Raw genomic sequence first — 16,944 nt, forward strand, 5'->3', positions numbered from 1 at the left:
ATACTGAGCCCAAGTTTTCTATGCCAGTTTTCTGGAGTTGTTTTCTGCTGCATTAACATCTGCGGTTTTGTCAGAACGGTGAACCCTGACAGGCCAGACACACCCTTCCTCTCAGCGCAGGTATGCCCTCCTCAGTGCCAGGCTTTTCTTCTCTTTCCCTCTGTGTGGGCATGTCAGATCCACTTCACATGTGCTATCAGTAACAGCTCAGGTGAGGACACCACATTCCTTCGGATTCATTATGAACGTTGAGAACACAAGGCAGTGATTTAGCTGGTAATCTGCAGCAATTTTAGCTCCGCGCTTGGTTTTTGGAAGCCACACATGTAGACGCTGCAGGAGGAGAACTGATTCCCGAGGGAATTCTTTTTCTACACAGCAACCACAGAGCTTTTCTGCAGCGCGTTGCAAAATCCATTCTGGGTGCTAGTTTTTTTGCTACTCGCAGTGTTCCCAGGATAAAACGTACAGCTGTGACACACTGTCTTGTAATGTTGGCAGGCCCAGAAAAAACAGAAGGAAGAGATAACGGGAGAGGGACACACAGCTGAGAGGCAGAAGAAAAGAGGAAAGGTCGGCCTGTCTCGTGTTAAGAAGTTGTGTAAAGGAAACAAAACACACACTGGTGACTCATAGACACATAACACTGACAGTGAGTCATCCTTAATGAAGCTTAATTTGGGGGTAAAACACTCGTTGCTGGTTTTGCTCTAAGGGCTCGGGGATGCACCGCAGAACCTAATGATATCAGAGAACAGGCCTCAAAGTCACACAGACCATATAGACTATACTGCAGAAGCACCAAAAGAGAGAGAGGTGGAGAGAGGGAGAGAAGGAGGGAGGGGGAGAGAGAGAGAGGAAAAGAGGAGAGAATGGGCCTGATTCGAATAAGAGTTCATTTTCTAAAAATGTTCCTCTCCGTTTTGCTCATTTCACTACTCATACTCTCTTGATGAGTGCTTCAGCTTTGGCAACAATAGTATACATTTGTGTGTGTGTGTGTGTTCGGTGGAGGTTTATGAAAGCCACTCCGGGGCTCTCCAAGGCCGGCCAGCCACGGCCAGCTTGACGATTGAGGATCGGAATTCAGGAGGGCGGTTGACAAAGAGGCTCTCCCCTGGTGTGTGTTTTACAAAATGAGAGAAACACACAGTGTAGATGGAAAGAAAGGACGACAGAGAGAGAGAGAGAGAGAGTGCGTTAGTGAGAGAGGGTGAGTAAGAGAGGGTGAGAGATGAAAGCCAGAGCAGGTGTGAGTGCCTGAAACAGTATTGACAACTCAAAGACAGTGGTCCATTCAGTGCTGTGTAATTGCTGTTACAGTGGCTGCTTGTTTCTTTAATTTCCTCTTTAGAGCTATACGGCAGCTCTTGTGTTACACATTAATTATGTTTTCTGGGATCCCCTCGCTGCCCCTCCCCCTCCCTGTTGACTGACAGCTCGGCTGCCTCCTGGCCCAGCCTGGCTCGGAGCAGGGGAGTGGGTGACTGAATAGGCTAATAAATGGTGAAGGAGGGGTTGGTCACACCCCACCCTATTGTACCGGTGCTGTCACGCCTGACCCTTAACCAAACACACATACACACGCGCACATATACACACGCACCCACACGCACAAACACCCACACACACACACTTTGATGGCTAACAATGCGTGCACACAACCTTGTACGTAGTCACACATACACACACACACACCTTCACATCACCTCTGTCAGCCCTGACCCCATACCAAATACCCAGGCTCCCCCCTGTATCCAAGGTGACCAAATGAGGCCCCAACTATCGCCTAGCAACCAGGGAACAATGAGCTCCAAGGAGACGGAATGGCTTGAGCAAAGGGCAGGCTATTCTCTGGAGGTGGAGGGAGGGATGGAGGGATGGAGGGATGGGAGCCGAGGTGGGGAGAGGAGGGGATGAGGGGTGATGAGAATGGTGTTAGGACACATCTTTAACCGTGTCACAAAGAGGGTGCCTGCCTGGGAAACCAGGCTGTGCTTCTCTAACCCCGCTGGACGTCTCTGTTCAACTCTGCTCCGCTCAGCTCACTCTCACAACTTAAAAAAAAAAAAAAAAGCAAAACAATCCGACTTTTACCTTTTTTCTACCCCAACCTCCTCTCTCCATCTGCACAATCTGAGGGGATGCCAGGAGTAAAGCCAGTAAAGTGAAAAGCAGGGAAAAAAGGGAAAAATAAAATATTACGTAATCGGCTGCTCCGTAGAGACGTCTGTCAGACGCTGAAAATATCTTTGTTATGCTTCGCAGACTAACTCAGCCCTGACAGCGCTATGACAACTTCCACATTTCCTACAATCGGCCCAGGAAACTTTTAACAGATTTGACTGCTGACACTGTCATCCCAAAGCTTTGACTTTACTCATACTGTGAAAGAAACTTATCAGTTCTCCATCTCTCTGCCCTTGGAGGAGCGAGGGTGTTAACACAGATGTATCACCATCTTTCAGCTTCTATATCCAGAAACACAGGTAGGAAGGTGAATGAGGGTGAGATTGCCGAGGGGCCAAACGCAGCATAACAACACTCTGCCAATTCAGTCTCCATAGAAACTATTAGGAGCTATACTATAAAAAGACAAAGACAAACCCGCCCAGATAACTGGTTCATGCTGTAATGATTTCACTGAGGTATTTATCGCGTATCCATCTTTGATTAAGCTTCTATCATTATCTCCTGCCAAAGTTTCTGACAGTGAAAACAACTCCAATAAGATGTCTCTTCAGTTACTGAAACTGACACTCCAGCGCACTCTCCAAACTCAAAACTTAGACATTTTACCAATTAACTTATGAGAAAGAGTCGAGCAAGTTGAAGGAGAGGAAATAGAGAGGGAATAAAACGGGTGAAATGAGTGTTGAGGAAGTGTGGAGGGCTGTCGGGCACTAGCCTGTTAGCTTGCTCATGTGAAAACTCTTTGTTAGCCATGAATGGCTTCCTCTCTTTTACAACAGCTTTATGAAGTGGAACCTGGGCATAACCTCTCTGCTACTTGTGTATACCACACACGCACGCATGCACGCTCACAGATTGTCATTTTCTTTCTTTTGCACAAACTTACACTGACATAGTATGAGAGTTGACTACTTGTCTCTTTTTTAGACCTTTATAAATTTGGGTTTGGAAGCATTTCTCAATAGTTTCTGACATGTAACAGACTAGATACTAACTTCATCTATAATAAAGAATAATCACTGGATGCAATATTAACAAGCATAAACATCGCAGCTGTACTATGATGTGGCCAGGAAAGTGGCCTAATCCACATGTCAGGAATAATCCCTGTCTGTGGGCCTAATGAAGGTGTCAGGGGGAGGGAGCAATAATGGTGTGTGGCTAGGCATTACGGATTAATAGACACACACACACACACACACACACATAGATTGGTTTTGGCAGATTTAACAGGGGTGGGTGAGGAGGATTTAAGGAGTGGCGACACTGCTTCTGGGCGAAGTCAAATCAAAGAGCATCAGACTTTGCTCAAACATCCCTCTGTTGCCCTTTCTTTGTCCCTGGACTTATCCAGATGTCAAATTTATGAAGTGTTGACACACTCAGAGAGAAAGTGGAGTGTAGTAATGGAAAACGTTGTATAAGTTTGTGTGTTTGCCATTGATTTCTGGCCTTTACTGTTGTCCTGTTTAAAGTATCTGACCTACTGTGGCCTGTAAATATCAGTGAGGTCTCAAGGATAATGTATTGGACAGAGGAATGCTATAACTTACACAGACTATAGTGATTTCTTTGACAGTATTGTGTGTCTCTGCGTCTGGCTGCGACGCTCTTAACTTCATGGGAACCGTCTGCAACTGCAGGTCTGGGCTGGGGTTGACCTACTCCTCTTCTATTCTACAAGCCAAGATCCAGTGTTGGTATTATCTACTCCACTAACACCAGCACCAACAACACCCCCTCCAGCCATCGGCTTGATCTCCACATGAAAGGGCCTGCAAGCTCATTACCACAGCCTGGGGCTCATCAGGGCTTCCAGTCCCGGGTCCTTTTATAAGCCAGAGAGGATGGAGAAATTCAGCCAGGAGGGAAGAGGAGTAGAAAGAGATCTCTTATAGGGCTTGCCATCCAGGCAGCCAGGTGCTAAAGATACAGATAAGACGCAGGGAGGAAGTAATGGAGGGGGAGGAAAGGGAAGCGATAAGGAAGGTAGGACAAGGTAGATGACAGAGAGGAAGTGAGGTACAGTAAAAAGGGCAGGGGGGATGATAGAGGGAAAACGGGGAAAGATGGCAGAGGGAGGAGGCTTTCTAGTCCTATCTCTGCGCGGTGTTTCATCCTCCGTAGGGCCCCAGTGTCACACAGGCCTCCTCCAGCAGAGTCCAGCTTTGAAGTGATAATGGGGCTTTTGGCTAAAGCTCCACTGCAGGTGCCCCTGGCTCCCTCTCCCTCTCTGTCTCCCAGCACGGCCACATAGATGAGAAGAGATGAGAATCCTTTCAAAGTCTACAGATGAGGCCAATCTTTCTTCTCTCTGCCTCTTTTTCTTTCTTTTGCTTTATCTGCCAAACGCACTTACTCTATCCCCACACTATTTATTGCTTCCCAGGCACTATCTGTCACTTTTAGGTCCTTCTATTGCCCTGTAACTCATTTTACTGTTTCTACTCCTCTCATTCTCCATCTATTTACTTGATTGAATTGCAGCGCTACACTGGATTTGGGAGAAAAGGATTTGAAACTACCGGAAAAAACAATTTAAAGTTCATGAGGGGAAAAAAAAATCTACTTTCTGGGATGTATACATAATACATCAGATGTAAAATATGTTGTCCATAGGATGAATAATTACAAAATATGTTTCATATACCTCTCCTGCCTCACCTTCATTTCCCTTTCCCTACTCTCCTCTTTCATCCTTTCTGTTTTCCAAGTGTGCCTTCTATCTCCCTGCGACTCCCTCCTTCACAATCAATACTCAATGCCTCTCTCCTCCTCTTCGCTTCTTCCGAGGTGTCAGATTGGTGTGACTGCAGGCCCTGCTCAATTTGAACCGCACAACAGGTAAACACACACACACACACACACATATATGAGATCTGGCTGCATCTCAGATGTAACACTCATTTCTGGAAGCTTTGTTTGGGTGGAGCAAGTGTGTGTGCATCTTTGTCTGTGTATCTTTACTCCTGGTTGAAGCAGCAGGGAAGGGGAATCGATTCCATCCTCCAGCGATTTCCTGTTATACTGTATACAAAGCTAAGAAGGAAAGGCACCCCCTGCACAGAACAACATACTGTTTCTCACCAAAAAATATCTCCACAGTAGGCATACACATGCACTCTGGGGCTAATGAGATTACTGCTGCACGCTGTGATACCAACAGGAGAGTATTGTGAAAGGGAGCCAATATTGGAAACAGATAGGCATTTGTACTGGAATTCAGTTTTTCCTCCTCGCTATGCTCACCAGCCCTGCGCGGCTCAATATGTCTTTTTACTGGAATGTGGGCAGACCACGTACCTAAGCAGACAAGTGTCTTTTGTTTACTGAGACGGTAGGATGGCTGAGGAGAGAGAGCGCAGAGCACAGAGGCAGAGGATAGAAGGTTCTGGTTACATTCAACATTTAAAACAGTTGTAATAGACGAGTGTTTAAACTTTATTTTCCAGGTGCTGCGCCTGTTTGTTTCCTCCCACTAGTCACACTGACTGTGTTTACATGCACACATAACTCATTACTGCGAATGACCACAAATGGTTAAACAGGTTGATTCAAGTGTTTACATGACTCAGACATTATATTGACTTTCAAATACACAGCTGTCAGACAGGGTGTCTGGTGGTCAATAGAAAAGTGCCAGAAAGTAAAAACAGGGAACACAGACGGATTTTTATTGGTGTTATATTTATTCTACTTTAAATCTGATGCACTGTGAACCACGGATTCAGAGGTTGATCCTATTTTTGCTTATATCTTATATCAGTAGCAGTGACTCATTTACAAAAACTGTGAAAATCCTGACACATTGTTTGATTTGAGTTTTGGCAGACTAGCACTCAGAAGTTGCTTTTTGTAGTAGTATTTCTTAAGGAAATAATAGATTATACACTTAAAATGCTATTATGGGATATTAAGGGAGGAAAGAAAAAGCTACCTAATGTATTTGAGGCAGAACATTCCCTTTCTGCAAGAGACCCATTTAGAAAAGACAGACTCATTTAAGCTTTGAAGAGACTGGGTAGGAAACATATTCTGAGGCACTGGCTCTTCTAATAAGGCTGGAGCTGCCATTGTGATACCTATTAAAATACAAAGTCTTTATACTGATGAGGTGGGGAGATGGTAGCTTTATATGCTAGACTTTTACATTACTCGATGTAGTTTTCATAACTATTCTACTTGTAGTTTTTGTGGTTTCACACAAAATAAAATGCCTAACTAATATTCTGAGTAATCTGTATGAATGCCAAGTTTAATTTGTAATCAAGGTCTGTTGAAAATGCCTGATCAAATTCCATCTTAAATACCAGAAGGATTGCCTGGTTACTGTTTTTACATGACAGGTGCATAAATCTGACTGCTACCTTGATTTTGGAATAACTGCAATGCATCCAAATGCAGTCAGTGATATATAATACATGGAAGGGTCAGAGCACAACCACAGTGCACAACCACCAGTTAGCAGCTCTGTTGAAGCTAGAGGAAGAAGGCAGTGTCCATCTCAACAGCGGTTGCAGAAAGACAAAAGTTGCCTCTTTCATTGAGCCAACCAAGAGCCAGCAAATCTGTCATCAGAAGTTTGCTTCTTTCACCATTAACCTGCTCCATCTTAACCTCATTAACCTCGAGGTACACAAGGCGTTGTCTTTATACGGTGAAACAGTCAGTCACCAAGCTTTCAAGTTCAGCTGCAACGTGTCAAGAACAAAAGGCCTGGAGGTGTGCTAAGTATAAAGTCCTAGGAATGGACCTGCTCACCACAGACAGAGAGGAGACAGAGCCCAGAGTTCACACACACATATACACAAACACACAGAAATATAGCCACGGGGGAAGAGGAAAAGAGTTCAACCAAAAACTCTCCTTCCAGAGGATAAAGGGATGCATCTAGAGCCTATAATTACATATACACACACACAACTAAAAATCCAAAAATCTCTTTCCATCCATTACGCCACACTTTTCCCAAGCAAATGGATCAGATCTCGTTCAGAAAATATGAGGCTCCTTTTTTTTTAAAAAACATTTCACCTCCCGACTCTTCCTTTCTCTGTGTGTCTTCCGCTCGCTCGGAAAAGGTAAACAGCCTGAGTCCGAGCCCCGCAGAGCATTGGTTGCTACAGCAGCAAGTCAGCAGGAGGTGGGTAAAGTATGTGTGCAGTGGCATTTGTGTGATTGCGTGTGTGTGTGTGTGTCTGAAGGCATAATTTGCCCTGCAGTTTGTTTGTTTGTTCTTTTTAAATCTCTGAATCAGAGACAGAGCCGGAGGCCACAGGATAGGGCTGGAACAATCATTTACTGTACGCGTGTGGGTTTGCTGGGCATGTGTGCTGGGGCAACACATGCGCATGTGTGGGACGCTTTCCTGCTTCCTCCTGCTCAGGAGGATGTTGGGAAGGGTTTTCGACCCCCCTCTCCCTCTCCCTCTTCCCTGCCTCGCCCGTGGGATGAGAGGCTGTGTTTGGGTCTGCTTGGGCTACTTCCAACACTGAGCTCCAGAGTCTCGAGTCCAGACCCTAACAGCTCATAACTAGAGATTACACACAGATACTGTGGTCATCCTGCAAAGCTCCCCACACACGACACTTCCACATGATGATCCTAAGCAGATAGCGTTGATCGAAACCCCAGGTCTTGAACCGAGCTGTAACGAGACGGACAGATGTGCTGAGTGAGGGAAACACCTATCGCAGGGAGATTGCACTCTATTATGGCCGTGATGAACGAACTGGGTTTCTCATTCTGATTGCTGCATTCATACTCCATGCTGCTTGACTGTACAGAGCCATTATGCACACACATGTCTACTAACCATGTGTTCATACACACTCAAGCAGGACAACCCAACCACGACTATATGGGTTATTACTGGCTGGGACTGTAGCATTCCTCAAGCCCCTGCTTTGAGATTCCAAGGAGTAAGTGTGGGTATGTGTGTTTGTGCGTGCATGTGTGGGTGAGGACATGAGGGCAGCCTTTTCTCCCGTGTGTGTCAGGTCCAATCTGGACCAGGCGAGGCCAGCCATCACAGAGGCGAACTGTCGGCAGCGGAACAGAAAGGAGGAGGAGGAGGAGGAGGCCTCCTTCTTCGGCAGCTCCGTGAGTGAAATCCCTGTGTGTGTATACTCATGACGGATCTAGACCACACTGTGATGTCTTATTCATGCCGTATCAATTCATAATGACCAGGCCAGTCCCCAATGTGAAGACGTACGTACACGCGCACGCACGCACACACACACACACAAGAATGTTCACATGTGTCTGATTAGGACGGTCATTGCAGAAGAACTTGTGTGTGAGTGTGTGTGAATGTTTGCTTGTACAATTATTTAGAGCATCAGAGCTGGTATGAGCGGGTATGTACAGCAGTGTGTACCAGACACTGGACAGACACACACACACACACACATACATACACACACACACACACACACACACACACACACACACACACACAAAACAGCACTGATGTCCCAGCGCTTTAGTGTGAATATTTAACAAGCCTCAATCCATCTGTTCAATTATTCATGAGGAAGGACACAGAATCGTTAGTAAATATAAACACTGCTGTTTCTCTCCTGCTTTCGCTGCATCTTTGCTCCTCTCTTTTGCACCTCTGACCGTCTCACTCTCTCTTCTTTCACTTTCCTCCTCTTTATTCTGTCTGCTTTTTTTGTCCTCTCTTTCTCTCTCTCTCTCTCTCTCTCTCTTTCTTTCCCATTGTGCTGCGGTTGTGAATATTTCAGATGGCGGAGTGGTTTTTAAATTACCCCCTTTTGGCTTCCGCTCTCCTCACATGGTTTGGTCTGCATTTCTCTCTCACACACAGTCCGACTCGTAAAGAAAACAGCGACAAGCCATAAAAGCCACTTTTACCAGCTGACAAGGACAGGGGCAGGAAGAGGGGCAGGGGCAAGGAGTTAAGGCCTGCTTGGTATTTTTCGGTTGGCAGCCAGGTCAGGTACTTCAGAGTCCTGCACAAACCTAAACTCCAGCCCTGCATCTAGAAAGTTAGAACTTAAAAGAGTCACTGAGATTAGGTTGAAAAGAAAAATCCTCACTTATTTCTCGTGCTATCCAGCCATGCAGACAGTTTTGGTTCCATTTGTTCAAGTTTTGATATATCTTTTCTGACAGCAGTATGATGGAGGAGAATTAAGTCTTGTTTCTGGTGCTCACAGCTTTTAAAAATAACATTTTAGAAATTCAGCAGCTGTATCCCTCTCCAGAAGCAGTCTCCCTATTACTCTAGATAATCCACATATATCACTGTCAACCATTTTCAGAACTACCAAAGAAAATAGTCCCTCTAAAAACTGTTGACAGTTTTGCGTGAGTGTTCAGTGGATTGTAAAGTGATGCTGCTGTTAAATTTTTCAGTCTTCAGCGTCCCAAATTTCAGACACATATATCTCTAAATCTGGATAAAATAAACCATAACTATCTGGAAGGATAGATCCCATTGCTGGTAAGTAAAGCAGCCAGTTTCTCTGATGCATGCAGGTATTATGCTTTCACTGTGCCCAAAGTTAACTTCCCTCACTGAACTCTTTGCTGTCAGTGTTTACTTAGTGTCAGACAAACCACAGTCAAGAAATCAGGATGTCTGCCATCGATGGCACAGAAACCTCCAGATGAAAACGGGTTGCCATGGGGACTGCTGCCAAGCGGGGGCCCAAACGGTCCTCTGAGAGAGGCAGAGAGACCTAGCACGTCGAGGCAGGTCATTCATCAGCAGAGACAAAGCGAAGGAAACGACAAGACCAGCTTAGACCATTAACAGCCTGCCAGACATGCACGCACGCACGCACACACACACACAGCACAGCACAGCACAGCACAGCACAGTATTATACAAACACTTACAAACAGTCACGAGGAAGGAAAAAAAAAAATTAGTTTAGTCTTTCATGCCGTCATAAACAAAAAGTCAAAAGTTGAAAGTTATTTTGCCTGCTTTGTGGCACAAAAAGTTTTGGAACAACAAATTGAGTTTGCAAGCCAGTCAATCTGCAGCAAACGAGAAGGAGAAAATACTGTATATTGGACGGTAACAAGGTCCAAAACAAGTGGGAAGACTGTGACAGAGAGATGATTTATAGGTTTAATGATAGTGCACATTATTTATTCTGGATTTCCTTCCTCCTAACAATTCTTTTTTTCTCAGCTACCGTTCCCTCGGCATCAAGCGATCAACAAACAGAAAGCAGCATCTCTCCAACACAAACACAGAACAGGCAGCTCGGAATCAACACATAGCTGAAGCCGCTCTTTTATCTACAGTCAAAGCCATATAAAGAACGTAATCCCTTGTGTATGCCTGCCATCCACACATTAGCACACAGAGATGTAATTATAGTGTTACTCTGTGTGTGTTTGTGTCTAATTGGTGTTATTTACATTTTCCCTCTTTTTTTTCCTCTCTTCTGTGGGTGTGTGCGCATGTGCTTGTATGTCACCCAGCCAGTATTTCAGCCTGTGTTTAAGGTTTGTGTATATCAGGATACCCGTCGTCAAGCGTTAACACGAAAATGAAAGATGGAAAAAGGGATCTTAAAGGAGGATGAGACACACCCCCTCTCCAATCCTTTGCCAGGGTTTCCTCAGCTCCCCTGTAGCGCAGGTACTACCACACCCTTCCCTCCTCCCTCCCCCCTCCTCCCTCTCGATACCTCCCGGGGAGATACACAAGGGAAAACCTCTCCTAACTGTCCCCTCACCCCACCGCATAATACTGCACATTAGCCCTTAATGAAAGCAACACCCCTTTCAAACAAGCTTGTGTTGTTGCCGGCATTTGTTTGTGGCAGCAACAAGCAACACGGTAATCAAAAACCGCAAAATACCCCTTTGCCTCCTCCGCTCCCCCAACCCCCCATCCTGAGCCCAAACCAGATGCTATTCCCCCGGGGCCAGATATCAGGCTCTGCACTCCTCCGACTCCTCTCACCTATCCTCTCTTTTTTCCACCATCCTGCCATCCTTCCTTCCTCCTGCTCTCCCACTGTGAAAAGACACTAATTACAGACATGGATGAGTAGATTACAGATCTGAAGTGCAGTGGAAGTGGGATGAGGAGAAGTCAGGGGTGGTGGGCTGGGGGGCAACAGGTCGTTAACAGTGATGAATGCAACTCTATTTTCACTGTTATTGTTCACTGATGTTCTGTGCAGCGCCTATCACCTCTGCGCCGCCGGTTCCCATACCTTCTCGTCGGTGCCATCCATCACAGGCAGCTTTAACTAACTCTAACTATCTCTAATCATCTCTAATCAATTCCAATTATCTCTCCTCTGCCGCTCATGCATCATTGTCTCTGGTATCTCTCGTGCATGGGAAGAGACAGAGGAGCAGGGGCGCAGATAAAGAGGTAGGCTCTCAAAACGGAGAGCAGTAATATATACTCGCACTACCTCAGCTCTGTTTTGCACATGAAACAAAGAATACAGTACATTTTCAACCAATTTAGGTTCAAGCAAAAGTTAAAAAGTTATTATATCTACGTATGAATTTGTTCTCATTTTTTCCTATTAGAAGGTTTTAGTGAAGTCAATAGAAAACTGTGCCATTTTTTCAAAATCTGCGTACTAGTAAAAACACTTGCATTAATTCTCCATCTTCCCTTTGTAGTGAAAACTCATTACCCCATTAGTTTAATGGCTGCATGGGAGTCAAGTGTTTGAAAACTCCCCACAAAACAACACTCCATTGCTCATTTAACCGACAGCCTTTTTATTAACCCAGCTAGCTTTTCCTCTAAAGTTTAATGAGAGCAACGATCTCATCTGCCATCCCTCCCTCCTCTATCCCCGACGTCCTTCTTTCTGTTTGTCCTCTCAGCGGGGTGTCTAAGACAAATAGCCACTTTGTTATACAAGCTTTTCCTCGAGCCCTCACTCCAGAACGTGCAAAGAGAGAAAGAGCGAGAGGAAGAGTGTAAAAAGTACAAGAAAAGGAGAAGGGGGACAATTAATCCTGCGTCCATGAGGACAGAAACCATCTGGGTTAGTGCTCCACCTGAGGGCAGCGGGGTTTCACATTAACCCTCTTGTTAGGATCATAAAGGCAGACCCTAACAAGCCCTGGTGAGAACTTTGAGCAAGTGCAAAGAAACACACGCATACAAACGCAACCATAGACTCTCATTCTCTCTGTCTCTCTCTATGTCATCCTCAGACACACACACACACACACACACACAAATGCTGAAATGAAATAGCGGCAAAAGTCTTCCTCTGGGAGCTCAGAACCTTTTAAGTCCATTAAAAGCTGCTGGCGGGAGCGAGACAAGGCTGTAACCTAACCGCATCAGACTGGAACCAGAACTTACGGTGTGGCCCAGACACACCGCTCAGGAGTTAAGAAACACATTAGGAAAAACCTTTGTCTTCTACTGTTGGTCCGGATCCCACGCTACTAGACCTAATTTTTTTTACAAGCACTAAAAGTCTTTCATAAAGTAGTATCTATCAGTCAAACACAGGCACCATAAAGATTGCATTATATTTGATTCCACGGCCCTGGATGGTAGATTTGTTTTTACTGTTAAAGAATGTACGGCACTTCCACACCTGAAAAGCTACAAGATCCATTACCGTTCTCTTTCATCCAGCCAAGGATAAAGAACAAATGAGTGTATACACAGACACATCACGATTCGATTAAGCAATGTTAAACAAAGTCTCATTCTCCAGAACATGGCAGAAAAGCCAGCGCTAGGTTTAGAATAATGAGCGTGAAGTTAGATTGGATGAAACAGGGGAGCTGTGCTAGCACAATCCTCTGGCTGTTGGCAAAGCCCGCTGCTCCAGATGGACTAATCACGCTTGTTCAAGGCCATCCACTGGTCTGGAAGGCCTCGGTCTGCTCTGCGTCTGTTCCAGCTAGACAGACAACTCAGTGCTGCTCAGTGTTAGCAAGCCACAAGCGGGGCCAGCCTTGCCCCCAAAAAGGATGAGGCTTTGCCCTTAAGTCCCACAGGTTGGTTTTGGCATAATGATAGGTGACGTGGGGAGATAGTTGCGAGGAAGTGACAGATAGATTCAAGATGGTGTTAAAACATCAAACGCAAGATAAACAGATGGAGGGCTGAGGCCGGGATCATGGGTTAGTAGCACCACTATGTGGATAGAAGGGAGGGAAATGATTTTTCCATGTCCCACTGTTTCATTATTCCCAGATGCTTAAGGTAATCTGAACTGAAATAATGGGAGCTGGAATGATCAGCTAGCAACAGGGACGCTGATTATCCTGAAGCATGAAAAAAAAAAAAACATGGAGCTTCGTTGCAGATGGGAATAAAAGTTTAGCATTACTGTGGGATTGTCTCACTGTATGGGGTGCATGAGTGTAAGAATATGTTGGTGTGTTATATTATCGGATAGGTCTTCACAAGTTGAAACAAAATCAAGACTTTGATGACACATTTCTTTCATAGGATGGAGGTATTTGAGTCCATTGGCAGAGGGAGATTTAGGGACCTCTCCAGTGACATAAAACGACCTCATTAAGTAACACAGACATCCTTTCACCTGGAACAGAGTTCAAAGTCTAATGTGTCCCTTAGTTCAAGTCCCAATGTCACACCAACTCCCTGTCACCAGTGGATTCTCTTGCAGACAGGCGAGCACAGAGAAACTGCAGATGACCTGGCATGAAGGCCCAACAATGTGCAAAGAACTCAAGATTTCCACTCATCCGGTTCATTTTGTCTCACAGACAGACAGCACAGTGGAAATCACAGGGTATAATTCACACACTTCACCTAATAAGTCTTAATGTTAATGAGACTTGATGACCTTCCAGCAAGCGCAATTGAAGCTAAATTGTTCTTTAATTATGTTTAACCAAACCAAAGCAAACATTCATCAGACTTCTTGAAACCATGCCGTGCAGTATATAGCTGTAGTACATCAGATCTCTGAGAGCAACTTTGGTGGCTTACATAATAAAGGAAAGACAAACAGAGATGGTGTGTATACTGACAGAAAAGAAAAAATGAGCGTGTACTCAAATGAAATAAAAAAAAAGTGAACTTACAGTCGAGACAGGGCAGGGTTCTTCTGAAACAGCAGCTCAGGAAGCTGCTGCAGTTGATTACGGTTCAGCCGCCTGCGGCAGGGAAAACATATGATCAACCAGTGAGTTTGTGTGTGTGTCTATGCATGTGTGCCCTTGAGTGTGTAGGCTGTGAATAATTTCTGCTAGCTGCCGTAGAATCGGCTTAGCCACAGGCTATTGTGTTTCACTGTGCTCAGAATGTCACATAAATATCCAGCTGAAAGTTCAGGGGAATTAAACTGCTAGTGAGAGACAGAGCCGTAAATTATCTCCGCACAGTTAAATTACAATGCTGCGCTTAGTAGAATTCAGCGCTCTTGTGACTTTCCCAGAGTAACGGAATAGCAACATTCCCATTTAAACAAGTGAATTACATCCACCAGTTATCTGAACAGGAACAGATTTTATCTGGGAAAAACTATCAAAACAAGATGTTTCTAAATAAAATTAAGAGAAATGGATGAGCGTATTCAAGCCCAAGGAAGCACTGACAGGAATGGTGGTTGGCAACAGACTCCATGTCGAACAACTAACGTCCAAGACTGGCAGGCTTTATTCAAATACAACAATTAAGTCAATGAGGAACAGACTGTTGCTAATCTGTTGGAAACCACAACTCTCTTCCCTCTGAATGGCCCATTGGAGGCACATGGGAGTGAATGCAGCGGCTGTGGCACAGAGAGGCTACAAATCTGTAAGGCAGGCCGCTGCCATGCCTTCAGACACATTCAGACAGATGTTGGGACCTGTGCCACTCACTGTATACACTAAGAAGAGTGCTTGGCCAGCTGAGGTGGAGATTTAGTGCGTAATGGGCATTAATGGTCTGCTGCTGCTCCGTTCACACTGAACTGTACCTGCTGGTGGGTAAGTGGCTTTTAAACATTAGAGAAACGAGCCGCTTAATTTCCACATTGGTCTGGCACATGGATATGTCTACCCAATGTTTGGGATCAGTTGAATACGGTGGAGGAGGGAAGGCGAGTTGTTACACGGCCTCCAGTATGGTAATGTAAATTGTTAATGTGGGTTTCAGATCAGGGGAAAGTTAACCACTATGTGTGCATGACGGCATGTGTCCATAAAATCATCTGCTGTGCAGGTTTCCATGTGGGTAGCACTATTGATTTGCTAATGAGCTGGTTGAGGTGTGGTTGACTGTGTTTGTCTGTGTGTTTTCCCAGCCAGTTTACAAGCTGCCGAGGAGTCCTGGTGCTGTCCAGATGAGCCAGGGTCTGCGGTGGGGGAGGCCTCTTAAGCCCACACATCCCACCGAGGGCATTCCTGTCAGGCAAAGCTAATAAAAAAAATACTCCCAGCCCACGCTGTACCCTCTCAGCACCATCCGACCACAATGAAATGACAGGGAAGTGCCTCACACTTGATACACCATTTACAGTCAGTTCCTCCTGTTAGGCTCATTACACTCAACTAATACAAGAGCTGAATAGAGATCAGTACGATTTGAAGTTCAAGTTTAGCAGAGAAATAAAAATGTATTATTGCTTGTCAGCCTTGGTTGTACTCACAGTCTCTCCAGCTCCTTCATGTCATCAAAAGCCCCACGCTCGATCACAGTAATCTGATTCTCCATCAGCTGCCTGCAGAGAGAGAGAGAGAGAACAGACAGAGAGCCTTAGAAACTACATGATACAGTGTGGCTTTGACTTTTTTTACGAGTCTGTAGACGGTCACTCAGGCTTTAACAAAGTATAGGGGGCTTTGGGGTTTGGGTGGCAAGACTTCTTGCAGTATGTATATTCAAGCTGCGTGCAGTATATTCAACACCTCTCTCTCTCTCTCTCTCTCTCTTGCACACACACACACACAAACACACACACACACACACACACAGAGAGGGGCAGTGGTGTGGACTGAGGGCACAGTGTGGAATCTTGGCAATAGACGCAGGGATAGCAGCCAGGAAAGTTTCCAAGGTGGCTCAGAAAGTGTGGGTCCGGGCTCTGGTGTGGTCCACTGGGTGTAGCGGCTGGGCGGAGACGAGACGAAAGGTAGGCAGGGGGTCAGAAAGTGTTAGAGAGGAAACTAATGTGGGCTCCAAGGTTTTTACAATTGGCACAATCAAAGGAAAGTAGGTTCTGTGTGTGTGTGTGTGTGTACCTGTTGGATAGCATAGTTGGAGAGTATCAGAGTTGCAGGCACTACATCAAGGCTATTAGTCGAACACAAACAAACATGGATGCACACAAATATACAGTACACACACACACACATGCACACACACACATGCAGGAACACTTCCTTTCCCCACCTACACTGCCAAAGCTAACGCACAAAAAAGAGGCTTGGATGGTTTTGGAAGTGTTACAATAACACAAGGTCAGGAAGGAGAGAAAAGTGTCCAGCAGCTTTAGAAGCAACAAGAGCTTTCCTTCATTACGTATACAACTGTTCTGTGTTGAAGGCAACCTCTCATGTCTCCTGTGAGGCCACGCCGCGCTGCAGCTCAGCAGTCTGGGCCTCCTCCCCATCGAATATAAATGCTAATCACTGTTCGCACTCCATAAACATAGAGAGAAAAGTGCAATTCACCTCCGATCTCTTTCTCATGAATTTAGATGGAAGTGAAAAAAAATTGTGATGAGTACTTTTGAATTGAGAAAAGTTTTTTGCAGACAGTCTGAGGGCATGTAGCCTTCAATTTCTGTGATCTATTTTTCCAAA

The 16,944-nt window shown here is 45.2% G+C and overlaps 1 protein-coding gene across 3 annotated transcripts in view; it reads right to left on the reverse strand.

The window, feature by feature from the left end:
* slit1a (slit homolog 1a (Drosophila)) overlaps window positions 1-16,944 on the reverse strand; it is an 88,374-nt gene that overhangs the window by 58,467 nt on the left and 12,963 nt on the right. For all 3 annotated transcript variants that reach the window (XM_087174887.1, XM_023409402.2, XM_087174886.1), the window contains exons 3-4: window positions 15,789-15,860; window positions 14,239-14,310 (exon numbers count right to left, since the gene is read on the reverse strand). In XM_087174887.1, coding sequence (XP_087031013.1) covers window positions 14,239-14,310; window positions 15,789-15,860 — 144 coding nt within the window. The remainder of the gene's footprint in view (window positions 1-14,238; window positions 14,311-15,788; window positions 15,861-16,944) is intronic.

The sequence above is a fragment of the Seriola lalandi genome, unplaced genomic scaffold (assembly GCF_002814215.2).
Source record: "Seriola lalandi dorsalis isolate HSWRI2012SDOR001 ecotype SW California unplaced genomic scaffold, Sedor1 jcf7180002054391, whole genome shotgun sequence".
In the NCBI taxonomy this organism is placed as follows: Eukaryota; Metazoa; Chordata; class Actinopteri; order Carangiformes; family Carangidae; genus Seriola; species Seriola lalandi.